At 48.6% G+C, this 16,215-nt stretch overlaps 2 protein-coding genes across 16 annotated transcripts in view; one reads left to right on the top strand and one right to left on the bottom strand.

The window, feature by feature from the left end:
• The window catches only part of UBALD2 (UBA like domain containing 2), a 258,780-nt gene that overhangs the window by 18,997 nt on the left and 223,568 nt on the right, over positions 1-16,215 (bottom strand). The window lies entirely within an intron of this gene.
• Positions 12,229-16,215, top strand: part of RNF157 (ring finger protein 157) — a 102,471-nt gene continuing 98,484 nt past the window's right edge. For 8 of the 15 annotated variants that reach the window (XM_077972894.1, XM_077972892.1, XM_077972893.1 and 5 more), the window contains exon 1: positions 12,229-12,521. In XM_077972894.1, coding sequence (XP_077829020.1) covers positions 12,434-12,521 — 88 coding nt within the window. In that variant the 5' untranslated portion in view covers positions 12,229-12,433. Of the gene's footprint in view, positions 12,972-16,215 lie in introns of all 15 variants that reach the window. The other 7 variants (XM_077972901.1, XM_077972902.1, XM_077972897.1 and 4 more) reach the window with 2 other exon arrangements.

Below are 16,215 nucleotides of genomic sequence, written 5' to 3'. Positions count from 1 at the left end.
AGTGTTTGCAGGAGGGCAGGTTACTCATCTGCTAGAGGTCTTAGAGGGAAGCTTAGGACCAAAAAGGCCTTCCACAGACAAGAGTTTCCCAGGGCCTGTTGAGGAAATAGTCCCAATACAGGCAAGGAGATTGGTAATACAGAGGGAAGCGAGGAGGAAAAGGAAGAAAGATTAAACCTGGAGAGAGGCACGGTGAAGTTGGCGGTGGTGGTGTGACAATGATGGAGATGTCCCCATGCATTGCCCTTTGTCACTGGTACTACCCCAGGAGAATCACTCTGCTAGCTTGGTGGGCAGTAAGGCTGGCATCCAGGCAGGCTTTCCCCATGGAGGCTGGTGAGATGGGTGATCTACGGGTAAAATGTAGGGCTTTGAACCTGGAAGAACCTGGAGCCAGTTCCTGCTCCCTGTGCCTACCTGAGTTGCAGTTTCCTCATCTGGGAAGTAGGAACAATAATACTTATCTCTTAGGGTTGTTTTGAAGATTAAATGAGGCTCAGGTGGGAGGATCGCTTGAGCCCAGGAGGTCAAGACTGCAGTGAACTGTGATCACACCACTGCACTCCAGCTCGGGTGACAACGTATTCCAAAGTGCTTGGACAGAGTCAATGCTCAAAAATGACTATTCTTGGCTGGGCTCGGTGGTTCACACCTGTAATCCCAGCACTTTGGAAGGCCGAGGCGGGTGGATCACCCGAGGTTAGGAGTTCAAGACCAGCCTTTGCCAACATGGTGAAACCCTGACTCTACCAAAAATACAAAAATTAGCTGGGCGTGGTGGCATCCACCTGTAATCCCAGCTATTCAGAAGGCTGAGGCAGGAGAATCGCTTAAACCTGGGAGGCAGAGCTTGCAGTGAGCCGAGATGGCGCCACTGCACACCGGCCTAGGCTACAGAGCGAGACTATCTCAAAACAACAACAACAACAACAACAACAACAACTAAATAGTCGTTCATTTAGTGAACACTTTCTATATGGGAAGCAATGTGCCCAGCCCTTCTGGGGGATGAGAAGAAACCTGAGACCAGGGGTGTGCTGGTAAACTGGCTCTGGAGAATGGGAGGAAGCTGTGATTCGCAGCATCTGATGGTTTCTGTTGTAAATACTCCCATTACGCTACCAACAATTTAACAACTGGCTGGCAAAATTCCGGAACCATGAGCCCTGGAGAGCTGGCCCCAACTCAGTGAACTTGAACGTCCTCTCTAGTTAGCAAATGGCACTTACGTGAGAAGTTAACAATGGCAGAAGGCTGGGCCAGTGGCTCACGCCTATAATTCCAGCACTTTGGGAGGCCGAGGCGGGAGGATCGCTTGAGCCCAGGAGTTCGAGACCAACCTGGGCAACATAGTGAGACCCTAGCTCTTAAAAAAAAAAAAATAGCTGGCTGTGGTGGCGCACTTTACTCCCAGCTACTCAGGAGGCTGAGGTGGGAGCATCGCTTAAGCACAGGAGGCTGCTGTGGGTCATGCATGCCCCCGCATTCCAGCCTGGGTGACAGAGTAAGACCCTATCTCAAAACAAAAAACCAAATCCCCAAAACAATGGCAGAGAAACTCTGACCTGCAAATACACACACCGGCACATACACACACCACACACGTCCACAGATGGCTAATCCAGACAACGGGGCAAGAGGGCCAATTAGGGGCCCTGCTTTCTTCTAGTGCAGTGACTTGGTGGCAGTACTTTGTTAAGAAGGAGCAGGGGCCGGGCGCGGTGGCTCAAGCCTGTAATCCCAGCACTTTGGGAGGCCGAGACGGGCGGATCACGAGGTCAGGAGATCGAGAGACCATCCCGGCTAACACGGTGAAACCCCGTCTCTACTAAAAAATACAAAAAAACTAGCCGGGCGAGGTGGCGGGCGCCTGTAGTCCCAGCTACTCGGGAGGCTGAGGCAGGAGAATGGCGTGAACCCGGGAGGCGGAGCTTGCAGTGAGCTGAGATCCGGCCACTGCACTCCAGCCTGGGTGACAGAGCAAGACTCCGTCTCAAAAAAAAAAAAAAAAAAAAAGAAGGAGCAAGGCCAGGCTATCTTTTTCTCTGACCTTTTAGCAGCCACCACACATGTGATAGGGGAGACGTGTCCCTGGCATTTTGAGTTTCAATGAACACAGAAAGGTGAAGTCTCAGGAAATCGAAACCCCTGGACTCTGCCTTCACCTGGTGTGGGAAGTGCATGGGCCTCAGTTTCATCCTGGGCAGACTCTCATATACATATCCTGACTTGGAAATCCAGAAACTCTGACTTAAAAATTCTTTTTTAGGAAGCTAATCTCTTTGTTAAAAAAGGTTTTTTGTTTGTTTTTGCTTTTGAAATGGAGTCTTGCTCTGTCACCCAGGCTGGAGTGCAGTGGTGCAATCTCAGCTCACTGCAACCTCTGCCTTCAGGGTTCATGCAATTCTCCTGCCTCAGCCTCCCGAGTAGCTGGGATTACAGGCACCCATCACCACACCCAGCTAATTTTTGTATTTTTAGTAGAGAAGGGGTTTCACCATGTTGGCCAAGCTGGTCTTGAACTCCTGGCCTCAAGTGATCTGCCTGCCTCAGTCTCCCAAAGTGCTGGGATTACAGGCATGAGCCATCATGCCTGTTTTTTTTTTTTTTTTTAAATTAAAAAAGTTAGCATTCATTGAGCACCTGCTGTCAGGAACTTTGTGAGGGCTGCACATGCTTTGGCTAACTCAGTGTTCAAACAGCTCTTAGATGTTCTCATGGATGAAGCATAAATGAACTCAGAGAAGCCAAAGAACTTTCCCAGATACACAACCGATAATGGAAGACCTGGGTTTTGAACCTTGCTCTGTTTGACTCTAGAGCTTTATGAAGTTGATTCTTCAAGTCCATGAGTTCCATATCCATGGATCCAATCAACCATGGATCAAAAATACTAGAAAAGAGGCTGGGCGCGGTGGCTCACATATGTAATCCCAGCACTTTGGGAGGCCGAGGTGGGCGGATCACCTAAGGTCAGGAGTTTGAGACCAGCCTGGCCAACATGATGAAACCCCATCTCTACCAAAAATATAAAAATTAGTTGGGTGTGGTGGCGCATGTCTGTAATCCCAGCTACTCGGGAGGCTGAGGCAGGAGAATCGCTTGAACCCAGGAGGCAGAGGTTGCAGGGAGCCGAGAGTGTGCCACTGCATTCCAGACTGGGTGACAGAGCGAGACTCTGTTTCAAAAAAAAAAAAAAAAAAAAAAAAAAACAATTAGAAAAGAAGCAATGAAAAATAACAATACAACAATAAAAGATAATACAACTATTTGAATTGTATTTAGTATTATAAGTAATCTAGAGATGATTTAAAGCATACCCAACATTGTGCATAGTAGGTTGTATGCAAATACTATGCCACTTTGTATCAGGGACTTGAGCATCCAAAGGTTTTGGTATCTGGAGCCAATGCCCCATAGATATAGAGGGATAACTGTTTATGTCTTTTGCCTTTGTAGGCTGGGGGCATCTTGCACATAAATATCAAGTTATACAGAAAATAATTCATGCAATAGAACTTCTGAGAAAGAAGAGCCACCTATTGGCAGCAGTTCTCAGAGGCGGCATCATGGAAGAGGTAGGATTTCAGCTGAGTGGAATTCACCTTGGCAGACAGGAATGGAAAGGGCATAAGTGGAAGGGTTTTTTTTGTGAGCAAAAACATGAGCAGGAGCCACATGCAGTGGTTCATGCCTGTAATCCCAGCACTTTGGGAGGCTAAGGTAGGCGGGTCACTTGAGCCCAGGAATTTGAGACCAGCCTGGGCAACATGGTGAAACTCCTTCTACAAAAGGGGTTTTGTATCTACAAAAAATACAAAAATTAGCCGGGAGTGGTTCTGTATGCTGGTAGTTCCAACTACTCAGGAGGCTGAAGTGCGAGGATCGCTTGAGCCTGGGAGGTGGAGGCTGCAGTGAGCTGTGATTGCATCACTGCACTCCAGCCTGGGTGACAGAGCAAGACCTTGTCTCAAAACAAAACAAAACAAAACAAAAACAAAACACTCATACATGAGCCGGACTGATAAGCTGCATTTGGGGTACAAGCAGGGGTTTATTGGGAAGCAGAGAGAGGAAAGGGCTCAGGGATGAAGCATCTGTCTTCTGTAAGATAATAGGGAGTCACTGAAGGTATATAGGTAAGGGAGTAACATGATGACAGCTGTATACTGGTGAAGCTACCCTGAGAATAATTTAGAGAATGGATAAGGGGAAGGAAGACCAAGAGGTAGGAAGACCAGAGAGGAAGCTAATGAAATTGCCAGACATCTTTTCACACACAGATTTCATCTTCGAATATAAAGGATAACAGGGCCTAGGCATGGTGGCTAACTCATGTAATTCCAGCACTTTGAGAGACCGAGGCAGGTGGATCACTTGAGGCTAGGAGTTTGAGCCTGGCCTGGCCAACACAGTGAAACCCCATCTCTACTAAAAATATAAAAAGTTAGCTGGGCGTGGTGGCGCATGCCTGTAATCCTAGCTAGCTACTTGGGAGGCTGAGGCACGAGTGTCTCTTGAATCAGGGAGGCAGAGATTGCAGTGAGCCGAGATCATGCCACTTTACTCCAGCCTGGGCGACAGAATGAGACTCTGTCTCAACAACAACAACAAATAATAATAATAAATAAAATAAAGATATGTATTTATTTGTATCTTTATAAACAAAGATATTTATTACATATTTATTATTATATATTATTATTATAAAAAATAATAAAATATAACAGGGCCGGGCATGGTGGCTCACGCCTGTAATCCAAGTACACTGGGAGGTTGAGGTAGGAGGATCACTTGAGGTCAGGAGTTCGAGACCAGCCTCGCTAACATGGTGAAACCTCGTCTCTACTAAAAATACAGAAATTAGCTGGGCATGGTGGCATGCGCCTGTAGCCCCAGCTACTCAGGAGGCTGAGGGAAGAGAATCGCTTGAACCTGGGAGGTGGAGGTTGCAGTGAGCCGAGATCAGGCCAGTGCACTCTAGCCTGTGTGACAGAGCGAGACTCCGTCTCAAGAAAAAAAAAAAAAAAAGAAAAAAATGGGCCAGGCGCGGTGGCTCAAGCCTGTAATTCCAGCACTTTGGAAGGCCGAGGCGGGCAGATCACAAGGTCAAGAGATCGAGACCATCCTGGCTAACACGGTGAAACCGCGTCTCTACTAAAAATACAAAAAATTAGCCGGGCGTGGTGGCGGGCGCCTGTAGTCCCAGCTACTCGGGAGTCTGAGGCAGGAGAATGGCGTGAACCCGGGAGGTGGAGCTGGCAGTGAGCAGAGATCACGCCACTGCACTCTAACCTGGGTGACAGAGCAAGACTCTGTCTCAAACAAACAAACAAACAAACAAACAAAATGATAAGATAACAGGATACGGCTAACAATGTAACAAATATATACCTCATGGTGCATAAAAAAGATCTAAGGCTTCCAATAGCTTACTGTGAGAACCACAACAGTGAGTGGTATCTCTGTTTATTACTTTGTCAGGCTCAACACACAGTCTTTGAAATACCCTAATAGGATAGTAGTTATCACATAAATAAACAAGCAATTAGCTCAGAAATAAATGTCATTGTAAACAAATTGCTTGTCTGTGGTGGACTTTGGCTGGCACTCAGACTTTAGCTGGACACACTATTAGCATGCATATGGCACTTCTAACCTACTTGCTAAGAATCTGATCTCCTTCTCATTTCTCTTTTCTCAGCAGCCCTTTGGTTCCTGTGCCTGGGAGGAGTTAGGTGACCGGTTGATCAGTTCAGTTCTGCAGCCCTGACCTCAGCTCCAGTTTCAGAGGAGTAGAGGGAGGGTGCAGGGAGTCTCCAACTGAGATGAGCTCAGTGGTTTTCTGATTCCGACTTGAGCATAGTTACAGACAAATTTCCTGTGAGTGCAGTTGATTGCATGCTCACACTGGTATTGCAACAGTTGAACATGTATGTGCACTTGTGTTGAGCTTCAGAGCTCAACCTCAAGTCAGCTTGTCCTCTTATGCCAGCTGTAGGAGATGGCTCACCAAGGAGAGAGAGAGAGAGAGAGAGAGATAAAACCAGCATAGCACCAGCTTCCCATATCAAGACCCAGTGCACAGGGAGCCAGGGATCCTTGGGTTCTGAGCCATGGCTACCACTTGTATGGTCTTGAGCAAGCCGCTTAGCCTGTAGAGGCTGCAGCTTCCTCATCTGTCAGGGGAGGGGCTGCACCTTTAAGATTCCTTCCAAATCTGACCATCTAGCCAGGACAGGCATTTTCAAGAAACCCTGTTTGTTATTTTCTTCTTTTGATCTAAGTAACCGCAGCTGAGTATTTGTTTTGTTAAAGAAAGGTTTGGGGCTGTCACCACGCTGCCTCTTCCACATTCTACCTTCTCTAGGTAGCAAGAGGCAGATGCCGGGCTTTGTGCCTGCTTAGTCTGCTCTGTTTCTCCAAGAAGGGCAGCTGGAGTCCATACTAGGCTGAAATGTTCTTTTTTTTTTTTTTTTTTTTTTTTTTGAGACAGGGTCTTGCTCTGTCACCCAGGCTGGAGTGCAGTGGTGCAATCCAGCTCCTGGAATCCTCCTGCCTCAGCCTCTTGAGTAGCTGGTACTACTAATTTTGCACAGCTAATTTTTTTTTTTTTCCCCAAGATGGCGTCTTGCTCTGTCACCCAGGCTGGAGTGCAATGGTGCCATCTTGGCTCACTGCTACCTCCACCTACCAGTTCAAACAATTCTCTTGCCTCAGCCTACTGAGTAGCTGGGATTACACGCACGTGCCATCACGCCCAGCTAATTTTTGTATTTGTAGTAGAGACGGGGTTTCACCATGTTGGGCAGGCTGCTCTTGAGCTACTGACCTGGTGATCCACCCGCATCAGCCTCCCAAAGTGCTGGGATTATAGGCATGAGCCACTGCGCCCGGCCTGCACAGATAATTTTAAAATATTTTTTTGTAGAGATAAGATCTCACTATGTTGCCCAGGCTGGTGTCAAACTCCTGGGCTCAGGCAATCCTCCCACCTCAGCCTCCTGAAGCACTGGGATTACAGGTGTGAGCCACTAGGCCTGCCCTGTTGAGCTGAAATGTTAGCCTCACATTCTATTTTTATTTTATTATTATTATTATTATTATTTTTGAGACGGAGTCTCCCTTTGTGGCCCCAGGCTGGAGTGCAGTGACGCAATCTGGGCTCACTTCAACCTCCACCTCCCTCGTTCAAGTGATTCTCCTACCTCAGCCTCCCGAGTAGCTGGGATTACAGGCGTAAGCCACCACACCTGGCTAATTTTTGTATTTTTAGTAGAGATGGGGTTTCACCACGTTGGCCAGGATGGTCTCAAACTCCTGACCTCAGGTGATCCATCCGCCTCGGCCTCCCAAAGCGCTGGGATTACAGATGTGGGCCACTGTACCCGGCCCGCACATTCTTTTTACACCAACTTTAGGATGCAGAATGTGTAGTCCCAAGTGGAATGAGCTCAAAGCCAAAAGAAGGGCAGGACCAACGAGGAAAAGAATGAAGGCAGACGTGAACATGTAGAACCCAGCTTACAAGGTCTGGTATTTGATAGAAACAACAAAAAAATAGAACAGGCTCTCCCAATTTCTTCAAACTAGTCTGTAAACATAAATAGTGTCTTGGGCCCCTCATTTCTCCAATGCCAGATGCCTCAGCAACAAGGCCAGAACCAGAGTGAGGCAGGTGAGGCAGTTGCATGACACTGAGAGTGATAACTTTTTTTTTTTTTTTTTTTTGAGACGGTGTCCTGCTCTGTCACCAGGCTGGAGTGCAGTGGCATGATCTCAGCTCGCTGCAACCTCCGCCTCCCCGGTCCAAGCGATTCTTCTGCCTCAGCCTCCCAAGTAGCTGGGACTACAGGTGCATGCCAGTGTACCCAGCTAATTTTTGTATTTTTAGTAGAGATGGGGTTTCACCATGTTGGCCAGGATGGTCTCGATCTCTTGACCTCGTGATCTGCCCGTCTTGGCCTCCCAAAGTGCTGAGATTACAGGCGTGAGCCACTGCGCCCAGCTGAGAGTGAGAACTTCTTCAAGTTGACATTCTGGGTGCTCCACTCACCTCCCCTCATCCCCACCACGTTGGGCAGTGTAAACATCATCTTTCATTTTAGTCTTAACTTGAAAAATAGATTAAGAGGCTACAAATTGGACTGGAGTCTGCATCCATTTGAACAACTCTTCTTTGTTGGCAGCCCAGAATGGAGGATGAAATTAACAATGAGGAATTCACACTTGGTAAAAAGCAAAATATGAAAGCCTGATTGTGGATTTCCTAACGGACAAGATTATTTTCCTCTACAGAGAGCCTTAGGTTGCCAGAGGAACCGTCTGCAGGGCCCCAAAGCATTTAGGATCAGACTATTCTGTCGACGTTAGCCTAGCCCACTGATCTGGAGCAGGATGTGACATTCTCTGCTGGTGGTTTTGGCTTCAATCCACCGAAGCCACATGTCGAGGACTAAAAGAGGGATCGGGCCCATGTGTGGCTGATTGGGCCCTATCTTCTGGAGAGAGCTGGTACTCATTAAGAACAGCCAAGACTCTCATCTTCCTGTCCCAAAGGCAGGGACCTTTCTTAGCTCTTTCAGGTCACCGGAGATACTGGTTTGCCTCCCCAACCCTGCTGCCTCAGGAATGCTGTGCTGCAGGGCTGTGTCTGTCAGTTTCCACCTGCAGGCTCCCTCACTCCTTTCCTGTACTAAGCTAATCCTTGCATATGTTACAAGGGTAAAAATGGTACATCTGGGCTGAAACCAGGACAGCAACATTAACAAAATGAAAAGTTTAAAGGGACAAGCTCACCTAAAAATTACTTGTCCCCATGCTTCCCCCACCCTTCCCCTTTCTCCCTTAGACCCAACTTACAGAAGAAGAGCTTTAATGTGATAAAAATACTTGGCTTGGCCCCTTGCCTTCCAGGGTTGTTTAGAGAAAACCCCTGAGACCCTTGGATGTTGTGTTGTCTGCTGGGATTCTCCCAAGGGCTGCATCCACAGTGTGGAAATGGATAGGGTGCTGCAAGGCTATTTCCACAAAGCACGTGTGGTATTTGCATGTGATTTCCCTAGGCACACTGTGCAACTCCTCCCCAGACCATTTTTCAAGTTGAAAACATTTTTATGGCTCTCTTGATGTCAGTCACTTCTGGATTTTTCCTCCTATCTGAGCTGCCTTCTCCCTCGGGCACTCTCCCTGGTCCAGATCTTTGGCAAGGGAGCCAAGTGGAGTGAGGGAAGAACCATAGAGGAATGCAGGACTCAGCCCCTCTAGAGTCGGCTGCTCCCAGGGCTTAGCTGCTTATCTCACCCTTGCCCCGGGGTGTTTCCAAAATTGTTCACACTAGGTGATTACACTGTAGACTGTGGAACTCTAGCTCAATTAATTCACAAAAAGTCTCTTTGATCTAGAAGTTTCTAAACTACCTTCTATCCCTTTCTCTTCTGCCTCTGGTCAACATTATTTTAAAAATGAGTCTTGGTTGGGTGTGGTGGCTCACGCCTGTAATCCCACCACTTTGGGAGGCCAAGGCGAGCAGATCACCTGTGGTCAGGAGTTGGAGACCAGCCTGGCCAACATGGGGAAACTCTGTCTCTACTAAAAATACAAAAGTTAGCTGAGTGTGGTGGCTGGTGCCAGTAGTCCCAGCTACCCAGGATGCTGAGGCAGGAGAATCGCTTGAACCCGGGAGGTGGAGGTTGCAGTGAGCTGAGATCGCACCATTGCACTCCAACCTAGGCGGCAGAGTGAGACTCTGTCTCAAAAACAAAACAGACAAAAGAGTCTTGATTCACTTATTGCATCTTTGCAATAACCATTGGAGACTGGGCTATTTTCGAGGAGGAAACGGAGACAGTTTTTAAGGGCTTAGTTCAAAGTTACATAGCTGCTTAGGGTTTTGATTTGTCCAACTCAAAGTCGAGTGCTCTTTCTGTGCCTCAGTCTCTTAAACTGTAAAATTGGGGTGTAAATAGCATGTATGTGATAGGGTTGTTGGGAGGGTTGAATGCTTTAATATGGGTGAAGTGTTTAAAACAGCCTGGCACATAGAGTGTTCCATAAATATCCACTAATTTTATTGTGCTACGCCTTGTTTTTCTTTACCATTCTAAGCATCGGACTCATGACTCTTTCGTGGAAGGAGGAACCAACTTCTAGGCTTGGGGAGTATTATTCAAGATGGAGAAGCTGGCTTCCCAGGGTCAGGCCAAGGTGGGACCAGAACAGACACCCCATAACCAACAGGACTGGGCTGCCTGACTGAGCCACATCCCTGCCTGGCCCTGGCTAAGCAGAAGAAACTCTCAGACATGGATAAACCCCCAAAGGGAAATGATGTCCCATTTACAAAATGCTGAGGGCAGGACGAACCAAGGCTTTTGAACAGAGCCAAGGAGCATAAGGCAACATTTTACTCTGTGATGTGTCAAAGGCCTTGTGTTTTGAGGCGGTTCTAGATTCTTCATGACTTCTATCTTACCTTTACCCCGCAGTTACAAGGTAGGGCTTGTGTGTGCTGAAAGGAGTATGGAGGAGGACAACAGTTCCCTCCCACAGGGATGACAGAAAGCCTTGGAGTAGTTAGGACCAGGGACTGGAGAGAGGGCTTTGAACTCTGCCAGAGAGCTCTGGTGCTTGGGAGAAGCTGCCCGGGCAGGGACTTGCCCTGTAACCCAAGCCTTCCTTAGCAGCAGCCAATATAAATGACAGGGATGGGTTCCTACCATCCTGGGGACCCTGGAGGAAACCAAGGCAATCACCATCAGGTCTGTTGGCTGCTGTTGAAAATACGGCAATGAAAAATACAGTATGTGCCGGGTGTAGTGGCTCACGTCTGCAATCCCAGCGCTTTGGGGGGCTGAGGTCAGGAATTCGAGACCAGTCTGGCCAGCATGCCGAAACCCCATCTCTACTAAAACTACAAAAATTAGCCGGGTGCGGTGGTACATGCCTGTAGTCTCAGCTACTCGGGAGGCTGAGGCAGGAGAATCCCCTGAACCCAGGAGGCGGAGAGGTTGCAGTGAGCTGAGATAGCGCCACTGCACTCCAGCCTGGGCGACAGAGTGAGACTCCGTCTCAAAAACAAAACACAAAAAACAAAAACAAAATATAACCAGGAAAGACCTAGACTCCGTAAAATAGCTTTACAAACCTAATCAAGGGAACCAGACACCCCAAACTGTACTTCGAACCCTGCTGAAAAGTTGTGAAAGTCATGTTCTAGCAGTTGAAATTTTCGCTGATCAGTCCACTCTCTCAGGAAAAAAAACACCAGACCTACAAAGAAAATAGAAGGTTTAAAACACAAATGTCTGTAATTAAGCAATGGAATGACGTCTTCCGCCGGCCCAAGCTTCCCACTGTTGTGTGTGTTTTCATCAAGAGGAGCCCCCGGTTCTGCCTGGCCCGGTTCGCTTTAGCCTGCGTCGACTCTCTCGACACTCAGGCCTTTCCAAAGTTTCCAGGGTGCCGTTTCCAAGATACAGACAGAGGCTGAATGTCTTGATCTTATCCTGAGTCGATGTTCTCCTAACTTTAGGGCTACAAGGAGCCATAAACAGCACGTATAGAGTTGGGAGCGCTTTGAACAGACGCACGTGAGAGGGAGGCGGCATCTTCCTAGCCGGTCACCAGCATTAACATGGGGCAGGAGAGAAGCGAACGCATCGTGAGACCCCTCTCCTCGCCCCCACTGCATGAAGTTTCCGACGACCGCCGCCTGCAGATGCTGAGGGGAGGGGCTGGGAAGGCCTCCTCCAGGCACGGGAGCTGCGGAGCGGGGACCGCCCGCTTTGGGACGCCCTGGACAATGGCGAGCGAGTTCCCGGCCAGGCCTCGCGGACCGCGGGAGGGGGCGGCTCCCTGCAAGGTAATCCGAGCCGGGATAAACAGGCGTGGACGAGCGACGCGTCCCGGCCAGGCGAGGCGCTCGCCTCGCGGGGTCCCAGCTCCGGCCGGTCCCGCCCCGCCACGAGCCCCCGGCCGCGCCCCGCCCCCACCGCGAGCCCCTGGGCCCCGTCCCCGCGCGCAGAGTCCAGCCGCGGATCCCCGCGCGAGGCACGCGCCGCCGGCTCCTGCTGCAGCCCCGCGCTCATTGGCTGCTCCGGCGCGGGCGCTCCCGCCCCGCCTCGCCATTGGCTGGGGCCGCGGCGGTCCCCGCGCGGAGCCGCCGCTGACATCACGCGGCCTGAGGCGGCGGAGGCGCCCCCGGCCCAGCCCCGCAGCCCCCTCGGTAGAGGCGCCGCCGCTGTGCCCGGCGGAGGATGGTGCGCGGCGCGCCGGGGGCTCCCCGCCACCAGAGCCGCAGCGCCGCAGCTGAGCCGGCCGCGGCGGGCAGTCGGCCCCCGCACCGGGCGCGGGGCGGGCGGCCGCGGTGAGGCGCGGAGGGCGGCGCGGGCACCGGGGCCGGGCCGGGGCTGCAGCTGCAGCGGCCGCGGCCATGGGGGCCCTGACGAGCCGGCAGCACGCGGGCGTGGAGGAGGTGGACATCCCGTCCAATTCCGTGTACCGCTACCCGCCCAAGTCCGGTGAGGGCGGGCGGGCGCCGCAGCCGCGAGGAGGGAGAGGGGCATGGGCAGGGGCAGGGGTCCGGGTCGGGACGGCCTGAAAGGGCCCCGCGGGTCTTCTGGGACCCAGTGGTCGCGGCCGCTCCAAAACGGTCTTCGAGCGCGGGAGGTCTTCGAGAAGGCCGAGGTTTCCCCCGCCCCGGGCGAATTAGCTCAGGGGGCGTCCTGCAGGGCCTGGCAGGGTCACCGAGGGCACTGAGCCCCTCCACCGGAGGACGGGAGTGGCCTCCATTGTAATCGGCCCCGTGACGGGGACGCGTGCCCGCAGGGACTGCGGCTGCTGGGGAGCGGGGCTGCGGCGTCGCAGGCGAGGTCAGCGCCCCGCACGGACCCGGCCGGCCCGGCCTACGGCCCGCTTGCCTCGCGGGGTCCGAGGGCCGCGGGGCGAGGCGACCTCGGCATCCCAAACAGGTATCTGCGCCAGGTGCTATCCTTGCGCTGCCGTCTCCGGGCCTCTGGAAAGGTTAGAATTAGGTTTCTCCTGGAAAAGCTTCCATTGCTTGCTAGAGGATGGAAGCCAAACGTGTATTTGGAGTGCGGGTGCTTTTGCAGAGGCTGTCAGAAGCGGGGGGAAAAAAAGTAACAGTAATGTTTGGTAACCTGAGTATCAGAGTCACTCGGATTGCCCCTTTGCTAGCGTAGTGGCAAGCCTGGGTTTTGGAGTGGGACCAGCTCTGGGACAGAGCAGAGGTATTGGAAACGTATAGAAGTATTATGTTTGTTATTAGAATCATTCCTTCACTTAGAAAGATAAATGTCTCCAGCCTCTGGGTTGTGGTATCAGCATTGGAGGTGGAGGAGGATTTTGACAGCAAAACAGAGAATCACAAGAAGGTAGTTCAGTTATGTGAGCACCGGCCAGTGTGAATTGCATGACCTAGCTGGTGTTTACTTTTAATTGCAAGTAATTTTACTTTAATTAATTACTTTTAATTTTATTCTCAAGACGTATGGGGATGAATGGCTGCCACATTCTCTCTGGCTTAGGACCTGATGGAGATTTTGGTGATCTCGGAATAAGGTGTCAGAATTGGAGCAGAGCCTCATCTCTTTTTGGTAGAATAGAGACATACTAATGAGATGAGCTGGTTTCTCAGCAGTGTGTCCGGTGTCTGCCAGGTGAAAGCAGGGGCCAGACAATGAACCTGCCCGCATCCCTGCAGAGTGTCTGCCAGAGCTGTGTTTCTCACTGCTTTTGTGCCAAAGAATGAATCCTTGCAAAGATTAATGTAATAATTGTTTTAGAAAGGTCTAAGATAAAGCTGTGGGTCATTAGTATTTTAATCAAGCTCTGACTGATTATGACTACATAAAATCAATGTTAAACAAGGCATAGATTTTGTTTTTTAATAGACAAAAATATTCTTAGGGTGGCATGAGGAAAACTTTTAAAAATAGACAAAAATATGCAGCAGTATTTGTGGGCTCTGTTTTTCTTAAACCACATGGCTTTTATTGATCAGAATATGGAGCACACTTTGCTGAGCCTGGAATTTCCAATAGTGTTTGCTGCCTCAGGAAAGTATTCACTGCTCCTTCACATGTGGGACTTAACGTAGGTAAACCTCTGGAAGGCTGTTCCCCAAAGCATATTTGTACAAGTATGAATCTTGGGTGATGATAATAAAAAGATAATAGACCAAACCAAAACTTTTGTTAATTAGCACACTCAACACTTTGTCTTAAATAATCTTCTCCACTCTACCAATCTTTTAACAGTTTAACTGTAAAACTGTAATTCATGTTAAATCAGAAGTTATCTGTGAGAGAAGTCTTTACAGCAAGTGGACCAAATTATTTATGTTGAAGCTAAAACACAGAAAATAGGATCAGAACATCCACATGGATGTAAACCTTTGTGTATTTGAAACCTTACGTGAACTTGCATACATGCTGTAGATAGAGGCATCGCCTTTCTTCTGATCTTTGAATTGACCTGGCTCTTTATGGGATTACAGTGTTAGTCCTGACAAGAACCTTCAAGAGAGTTTGGCCATGACCACCATGACTAGCTAATGTTTAATATTGTGTGTGTGTGTGTGTCACAGTCTCCCTCTGTCACACCCAGGCTGGAATGAATTGGAGCCATCTTGGCTCACTGCAACCTCTGCCTCTAGGGTTCGAGCAATTCTTCTGCCTCAGTCTCCCAAGTAGCTGGGATTACAGGTGCTCGCCACTACACCGGCTAATTGTTTATATTTTTAGTAGAGATGAGGTTTCACCATATTGGCCAGGCTGGTCTTGAACTCGTGACCTCAGGTGATCTACCTGCCTCAGCCTCCCAAAGTGCTGGGATTACAGGCGTGAGCTACCATGTCCAGGCAAATTTTTTGTAGAGACAGTATCTCCCTATGTTTCCCAGGCTGGTCTTGAACTCCTGGTCTCAAGCAATCCTTCTGCCTTGGCCTCCCATTCATTTCACTGATAAGAAAATGGAGACCCAGAGAAATGAATTGGTATGGCCAGGGTCTCTCAGGCAGTTAGTGTTCTTCATACTATACCATCTGCCTCTACCTCTCAAGGAATTGGGTTTTGAACTTGTACTCAAAAAACAAGACTTAAAACAATCATTCCATGATTATGGAATGAAGGCTATTTCGTGTCATAACTGAAGTCCCTGTAGAGAAATCAGCCTGGGTTGATTTTGAGAAGTCTCCTTATCCTGAGTACTAATAGTGTAACAAAGCAAGTAGCAGAGTCAGCTTTCTCCAGATGACATACCTTGTAGTTTGGGCATTAAGTTGAAACCACTGTCTGGCTCACTGGAAAGCGGCTAGAACTGCACTGCCTGTGGAACAGTTGTTTCAGAAAGAAACACCATCATCTGTCCTTGTAATGATGGTCACAGTGTCCAGCGGAAATTGCTTTTTACTTAGTATTTTTAATGGAACTTCTTAGTTTTGTATGCACATTGAAATAGAAACATTTAAATCCTATGAAGAATGACTGATTTCAAGTTGAGACTTGGGTTTGTAGCTTTTTTCTATCCTTAAATAGAGGTAGATAGAAATAAATAGCCTAAATTATTTGGAATTATTTATTTTTGAATAGGTAATATGGTCACATGATTCAAAATTTAAAAGAGTGAAAACACATACCATGAAAGCCTTGTTCTCCCCGCTGTTTTCCATCCACCTGGTTCTCCTGCCTCCCTCTAAACCTCTCATCCCATGTAACCACTTTTGGTTTCTTTGGAATTCTTTTAGAGTTTCTTGTGTAAATGCAAGGATAGCATGCTATTAGACTGTTCTACAGCTTGCTCTTTTTGCTTTCAGAGACATTGGAGATCTTTTTATATTGTCTCATATTTGATAAGTTTCTCTGTGCTTTTTAACTATATAGTATTCTTCTGTATGCATATGCCATCTTTTTTTTTTTTTAACATAGTCTCCTATTGATAAACATCTGTGAGTTGTTTTTTCGGTATCTTACTATTGCAAACAGTGCAACAATGAATAATGTCATGCATTAGGTGATTTTTAGATTTATTAATAATTGTGTGAATATTAATCATTTAAGTAATAGAAAGTATGGTGGGAGTTTCTGTATAGCATTTCTGTATTAGCATAGAAAGCAATTTAGAGCATGATTCTACTACGTTCAGATGTACTTTTGTAATTTTTGAGTTAGAGGTCATATATCCTTCTCTAAGATC

The sequence above is a fragment of the Macaca mulatta genome, chromosome 16 (assembly GCF_049350105.2).
Source record: "Macaca mulatta isolate MMU2019108-1 chromosome 16, T2T-MMU8v2.0, whole genome shotgun sequence".
Taxonomy (NCBI): domain Eukaryota; kingdom Metazoa; phylum Chordata; class Mammalia; order Primates; family Cercopithecidae; genus Macaca; species Macaca mulatta.
The sequence above is the reverse complement of the archived record's forward strand: the minus strand, read 5'-3'. Positions and strand labels throughout refer to the sequence as shown.